The following is a 7,500-nucleotide window of genomic DNA, read 5'->3' as shown; positions in this document are numbered from 1 at the left end:
TATATATATATATATATATATATATATAAACACACTCCTCTCTCCCCAACCTCTTCTACTCACTCTTAACAGCTTACCCAGGAAATACCTGAACAAATATACACATATACACATCTAAACCTTATCCCCAATATCACGTATCATACGCGTAAACGATTTTGTTGACGTAGCTTGTATTGGATTCCTAGCCATTTTAAACTCTCGAGAGTAATTCAAGATCATGTTTATTGCCTGTTTCAAAAGGATGAGTGGAAAGTAATGGTTTGATTTGCCCCTCTTTACTGAAATAGATCACTCTTTTTCCATTTGAAATAGTCATGTTGGCATAGTATTTACTAACTAAAGACCACGAGATCAATCCCACTTGGGTCAGTTTCCAATTTATGAATCTCCTATGTCTCTGTTGGTCTAAGGAGTGTATTGGGTACCTGATTGTTAGTCGATATAGGCCTATATTACTTAGGTTTGCTCCAGGATCCATTCTGGTTTGCTCGAATGAATACATAGGCCTATAATAAACAAGGAGCCAATCGAATTGGATAAACCAATTAGTAATTAGAAAGCAGCCAGTGATAATGATGATTATAATGATAAGAGATGATGGTAAACTTGCCGACGAACTGGCTGACGTTGTCAGCAGTTTTAATCCTGCAAATCGAAAGAAAAAAAAACATGACCTATATAGAGTCTAGAAGCTGACTGGAGTTAAGATTGTGGATACATATTTAAAACACTCTTACTTACTCAGGGAGTAAGCCTACAAACTACGTTGTTGTTATTATTGTTGTTGTTGGGGGGTTAGGAAAGGTCTATGGAAGAGCCTAAAAATGTCTGAAAGAGGTGTTTCGCATTGAGTTAAAGATACAGAAACTTTAGCTTAGGATGTTTATGATTTATTGGAATGAAAACGTAAAAAAATAATCTGCATGCTAAACATTACAGAACAATTATTTCTAATAAAATATAGCGTATCTATTTTAATTTTCGTTGGTCAAACAACACGCTATTTGACCACAGACTTTAGCATGCACCCCCCCAAGTAAGCTGGAGGTCGGATCATGCCTTGTTTAACAAATTGATTGACAGAAATTTCATGGCTAACTTAGGAGAGAGATTATGCATGTCAATCAAATAATGAGAAAAGAATCTTCTTTTTCTGAACAAACACGTAATCTGGCTTGGCTTGTCGACAATAGAGTAGCATAGGCCTAAGCGAGAAAATTCAGAAAAACGTTTCAAACTTCAATATTAATAAAATTGAGAAAAACTCATTTGACAGGGGGAATATTTAATTTAATGTATAATTACGTAACACTTATTTCTTATTATTCGAAAAAAAACTTATAGATCTATGTTACATAACCGCAATAGTTCTGGTCACTAACAGTCAACGAGCTAAAAAAAAAAAAGTAAAGTATAAAAAAAAAAAAAACTTACAAAAGAAAAGAAAAACTGCAAAGGTCAACCTTTAAAACCACCGTCGTCTTACCAACACAAAAGTCTTACGTGAGTTCAGTGAATTGTAAATAAAAACTAGACCTTGACAATTTTCTTCTAAGCCTTCCTGTACCGGATACGGATTGGCAATGCATTTTTTTTTAATGGTAGGCTAAAGGCCTTACATAACTACACTATCGCCTATCTTTATAAACAACTGACAAATAACTCTTGGTATACCAATCGGTTCTGGCTGGTTGCTGAAGAAAATGTTGCTATTGTAACACACACACACACACACACACAGAGAGAGAGAGAGAGAGAGAGAGAGAGAGAGAGAGAGAGAGAGAGAGGCATTCACAGAATCACCTCAAAGGAGCCCAAGAACTGATAATTACCCAGCAGATGATTGATCAGTGTACCAGGATATAGGTTTGTGACACAGGCTTGTTTTTAAAAATTTTCCCAATTACCGAAAGAAAAGACTTGCTGAATATGTCCTATTTACATTGATAACAATAATAATATCAGTATTATTAGTATTTATGCTAATATCAACAGTGGTTTGAGATGGTCTGGTCATTGCCACATCGTCCAAACTAGACCTAACCTCCACTTCCCAAACTAGACCTAACCTCCACTTCCAACATCACATGCAGCTCATTTCGTGCTGAAATGCCAACTGCTTTCTTTTTCCTTGCTTCGGAACATTCACTTTTCGTGCTGTTTTAAATTCCTAAAGTGGGTTTCGTCTTCGCATACTAACGCCGACTCTCCAAATCAACGTAAGGCACGTACCAATCGCCTCTATTCAACAGGTTGTACCAACAAGACCAGGTGATCTTTGCACACCTGTGCCATCCGGCCTGAAATCCACCACGTTGATTATTGCGTCACTATTCAGCTTATTGGAGGACAGTTGCATAAAAAGAACGTTCTCCACATTAAAACTATTTTTAAATGTTGTTAAACTGCCAAAGCCCACAAGAAATGCAACATTCAAACAACTTCCAAGCAAAACCAAAATCTGATACCAACGCCCTACTCCGCCAACGAACTTCTGTCAATTCGTTATCAGCAGACGGGAACAGAATATTACTGATTTTTATGACATTTTTTACTGCGATTTGGTACTAAACTTCATTTCCTGAAGGTAAAGCCGGATACGGCCAATTTAACAGAAATGTTTAACTATTTTAAATGTTGTTAAACTGCCAAAGCCCACAAGAAATGCAACATTCAAACAACTTCCAAGCAAAACCAAAATCTGATACCAACGCCCTACTCCGCCAACGAACTTCTGTCAATTCGTTATCAGCAGACGGGAACAGAATATTACTGATTTTTATGACATTTTTTACTGCGATTTGGTACTAAACTTCATTTCCTGAAGGTAAAGCCGGATACGGCCAATTTAACAGAAATGTTTAACCTACCTAAGCCGGCCACAACCCTTTTCCTACACAAGGGTTCGAAAGAGCTGTCCATCATTCATGGGAGTGCGACTTGACTCATATATACCCGAAAAATATGAAGTCACATAATTCCTTCGAAATTAAGGAGGGCGAATATAAGAGAGAGAGAGAGAGAGAGAGAGAGAGAGAGAGAGAGAGAGAGAGAGAGAGAGAGACTAACAAATGAACTTGACACCTTTGCGCAGGTGTTGACTTGCTCACATTGCTTATCTGAGTCGGTGAACTCCGGCATACACAGGTAAGGCAAACAATTCCCAACTAAGAACAAAGCCAACTATGGGGAAGTTTAAATATAATGAACATCAAAGATGAAAATTAAATTTCATTAAAATCCAACTCTCCACTTCGTAATATCTTGCAAAACCCGTTATAGTTTCTCAAAGTTAAGCATTAGTACCATGAGACTAATAGTGCCAGTTAATTTCAATAAAATCAATTTTAAAAAAACAACAACAGGAGGTTATGAACCCCTTCGGAAGGTTAGAATTACTTCTTACAAATTCTATATGTAAAAAATTATGCATATTGTAAGTAAGAAACATTGAAGATATTTCGAGACATCTAACTTTTGCCGTAATGGGCACCGCAGACCAATAGCTATGCTGTGTAACACTACTCACCGGAAAATGTACAGGAAACAAACAAATACAAAAAGATACATTACATTCTTTGTTTTGGATTCGCTCCGGTTAAAATCCACCCCTACCATTCCCCCTACATCAATGAAGGTGACCCTTGGGAATACACAATCGAACACACACATGCACACACAGACAAACCTTTTATGAGAGAATTATGTTTCATGCTTCGGATAACAATATAGCCATGACCAACCGAGGTGATTTCCGAACACTCATGAACGCTGAATGATATATATATATATATAATATATATATATATATATATATATATATATATATATATATATATATATATATATATATATATATATATATATATATATATATAATATATATATATTATATATATATATATACACGGATAGAACAAAAATACGAAAAAAAACGAATATCAGCCTAAGGGCTCTTGAAGATGAACGCAAATCGCGAAACGAAATGTTTAAAAATAGAAAGGGAATCTTTCAAGCAATTGGTCCCAATATTAACTGCAAAGTTCAAACGAACAAGATCGGCAAAAATCAGCGTAATCATGCTGGAAACATCGAGCTACCACCTTCGGGCAATGAAAGCCATCCATGCCTGCGCCACGGCTTTCTATTCAAAAACCTCTCTCTCTCTCTCTCTCTCTGGATACTATCCCAATGAGTCATCGAGGGCTGCGAGTTCTTGTATCCAGTACCAGTACTAGTACCACTCCCTCCACTTCATGCATTATTCAATCCGAGAAAGCTACTCACTCGCGCTGAAGGGAACAGTAAATATATAGAGGCTACTGAAAATTACACACACCCATTTCGTATAAAAGCCTAGTGATTACAGTGATTTTACCTAATGTAAGGTACTGCCTGGACGGTAAATTCATTTTCTTCTTCTGCGGGGTAAAAGGCGTTAGCTTCAGAATTCCTCCACATTCGCCCAAATCGATAGTGATGACTAACTTTCCCCCGTGGTCCCCTAAACCTCTCTTCTCCTCCCCTCTCCCCCGCCCCTCTTCCTATCCTCTGTCTTCCATTCATCTCATGGAATGACTCAGTACTAAATTATGGTGTTCCTTCCTTCTTTGATCCGGCGCTGGTTTGAAATACATTATTCATCTTTCCTTCGAGCTAACATTTGTGTGTGTAGTATAACTATGACCGAAGTCACTTTCTTCCATTAGAAAGTTTATTTTCACGAGAGCTTATAGCTATTTCAAGATTTGAAAATATGAAATGTGCTTCTGAATAGTAGGTACCGTTACTGTAAATCAAAGCATCCTGAAGTGTTTTCTTAACTAAAATTCAATTTTAACATCACGATTTGAAATATTTTTAAGACAAGCGATTTGGTACATATGAAACGGAGAAATACGAAATCTTTGTTAATAAAATGTAGGCCACACGGTAAAATGATGAAACCATTACTCCTGTGGATTAGCTCAGTAAGAAAAAAATCGTGTCTGACAACAAATAATTGTTAATGGTTCAAAGCCTTTACAAATTACAATGAATTGTTCGAATCACCGTTCAGTTTTGGAATCATGAAAAAAACTCGCATTTTCTTTACCACTAACGTTAGACAATGTATTTTATTAGCAGAAATCACCCCTAATCACCAACATTGATAAAAATGGCAGCATAATTCTAGTATATTGAACTTTTACTATTATGTAATTGCTCACGTCAACCTCCTTTATGTCACGAGATACATAGACGTTGCAAGTAACGACACTAATCTCGAGTGCAATTGAACGCTAATAATCTATACGAGATTCAAATTCCCCATGAATCACAATTTTACATTACACATTTAACTCCACACGCACATCAACTTGGTAAGCCCAGCGGATTCACGGGGGTGGAAGGTGACTAAGTGCTCGAGGAAATCATAAGCGTAATTTAGCATATCTGCCAAATAGGCTAAGTGCTAGGCATACTAAATACCATCGGTGGCTTGAATAAGGGACCTCGTAAAAGCTTTAAACTGGCCTTACGAAAAACGTAAATAATTTTTCTAACGTAATATTAACAGAATCTCGTGGCTTTCACGACGTTGATAAAGTAAAGTTGCCCTAAAATTGACGGTCGCGTTTTTTTAAAAGTTAAATAAAATAAAATAACAAACTTTCGAACTTGAATCTTACCTTTCGCACCACTTCTTCCTGCACCTGCACGTCGGCTGTCATCTCTGCGGTGTAGACAAATAACAAAAACAACTAAGCAAACTACAATAGTTCCCACTCGAGACGAAAAAAAAGTGGACAATCGATCTGACGGAAGGACACGCTAAGCTAAGGTCCAAGTCCTTTTGGAAGCAACGCCGGTAGACGATATCAACGAAATCTCTTATTCTTTCCTGGAGATCCTTTTAGACCGAATCACTTTACGATATATCTCTTGACTTGCTCTGGCGTCGCGTCTGGATCTCCGAGATGATGATGCCGTTGTTGTCACTTTAAGAAAACGCGCGCGCGGAAGGAGAGAGAGAGGGCGACGAGATTACGAGTCCGTTCCAAGGCGTCGACGAACCAACTGAACAAGTAGAAAAGTGGCGGCCACCACTCTGTCTGTACACTGATAGGCGAACAGGCTCATTCGTCGTCGACTCTACCTACCTACCTTCTCTCCCCTCCTATGGCGTCTACGTCAGGCCCCTCCTCATGTTCCCCATCCCAGCCCTCCTCAGTAGGCAACACAAGTCTCTCGCCCTTTCCCTCCCTCCCCCCTTTCCATATTATGAGTACATCTGCGCGCTCTCTCTCTCTCTCTCTCTCTCTCATAAAACAAATATTATAGAAACTGTCTTGGTCTTCGTCTCTGTTACAGTCAGAATATTTCTCTCTCTCTCTCTCTCTCTCTCTCTCTCTCTCTCTCTCTCTCTCTCTCTCTCTCTCGTAGCGAGGGCGCTTTTCTAATCAACTCTCCGTAGTTTCGTCAGAAATCACAGTTTTAGAGAATCTTTCGCATTTAGGAGATCGACCTAAGAAATCCAAGAACCAAAACTAACATGTCGTGGAGTCTCCCCTTTCATCCATCACCTGAGTTTAATTAATCACCGCTCCTGGAAATCACTGTTGCAGGCTATAATCGGATGGAGCCACTGCCTTAAAATAACGGACTTGTGGTACGCCCACGCCATGACACTTTCGCTCGAGTCAACAAAGGGCAGTAACTTTTAGCCATAAGTAGGCTGATTTTTTCCCCTTTTTTTTCAAGAATCTGGCAGTAACATACTCATGCTTTTCCCACGAATCTGACGTAAATATAACGTTTCTGTTGTCAAGACTACTACTAGATTTACACCTGCCAACCGACTCTGTTTCTAGAAAGGTTACTACACGACAAACTTCAGTCCACCAAAGTGATTTAAATTTTTAAAAGAACAGTTAATTTAGGGAACAGCATTTATACTTATTTTCTATTTCATATGGATCAGCATGGCTTCCTTTTCTTCTTCTCTAAATCACTTCCTTGTTAATGTAAAAGGAATGCCATCGTCCATAATGTTTATGTCGCCTCACAGTTTTCGACATAGGCCTAAAATGAAGTAGACTATTTTCATATTTCCATTACTACGACACTATTCGCTCTATCAACTTCTTAATAATCTTCATGAACAATATCAGCTATTGTCTGCGCACTCTAGGTCAAAGACCTTTCGTGACCTACCCTTGGTCAAGCACATTCTCTCTCTCTCTCTCTCTCTCTCTCTCTCTCTGTGTGTGTGTGTGTGTGTGTGTGTGTGTGTGTGTGTGTGTGTGTGTGTGTGTTGTCTCCCTCTCTCTCGGTCTAAATTTATGGTCCTGTCGATGGAATTCAATTTTCATTAGCCGAATTGTCTTCCTGTTTTGTGATGTGCTGTACTTGCTGTGCTGTGCTGTGCAGTCCGCGCGATCTCTCTCCCCTGTGTGTGTGTGTGTGTGTGTGTGTGTGTGTGTGTGTGTGAGTGTTGTCTCCCTCTCTCGGTCT

At 38.6% G+C, this 7,500-nt stretch overlaps 1 protein-coding gene across 2 annotated transcripts in view; it reads right to left on the bottom strand.

The window, feature by feature from the left end:
- Nucleotides 1–7,500, bottom strand: part of LOC135205500 (coactosin-like protein) — a 94,810-nt gene that overhangs the window by 59,045 nt on the left and 28,265 nt on the right. Inside the window, exon 1 of one of the 2 annotated variants that reach the window (XM_064236224.1) lies at nucleotides 5,676–6,108. The exons of the other annotated variant lie outside the window; for it this stretch is intronic. Within the exon in view, the coding sequence (XP_064092294.1) occupies nucleotides 5,676–5,717 (42 nt within the window). The 5' untranslated portion in view covers nucleotides 5,718–6,108. Of the gene's footprint in view, nucleotides 1–5,675; nucleotides 6,109–7,500 lie in introns of those variants that run through there. 2 annotated transcript variants of the gene reach the window in all.

This window comes from Macrobrachium nipponense, chromosome 24 (assembly GCF_015104395.2).
Source record: "Macrobrachium nipponense isolate FS-2020 chromosome 24, ASM1510439v2, whole genome shotgun sequence".
Classification (NCBI taxonomy): domain Eukaryota; kingdom Metazoa; phylum Arthropoda; class Malacostraca; order Decapoda; family Palaemonidae; genus Macrobrachium; species Macrobrachium nipponense.
This window is presented reverse-complemented; position numbering and strand designations above follow the sequence as displayed.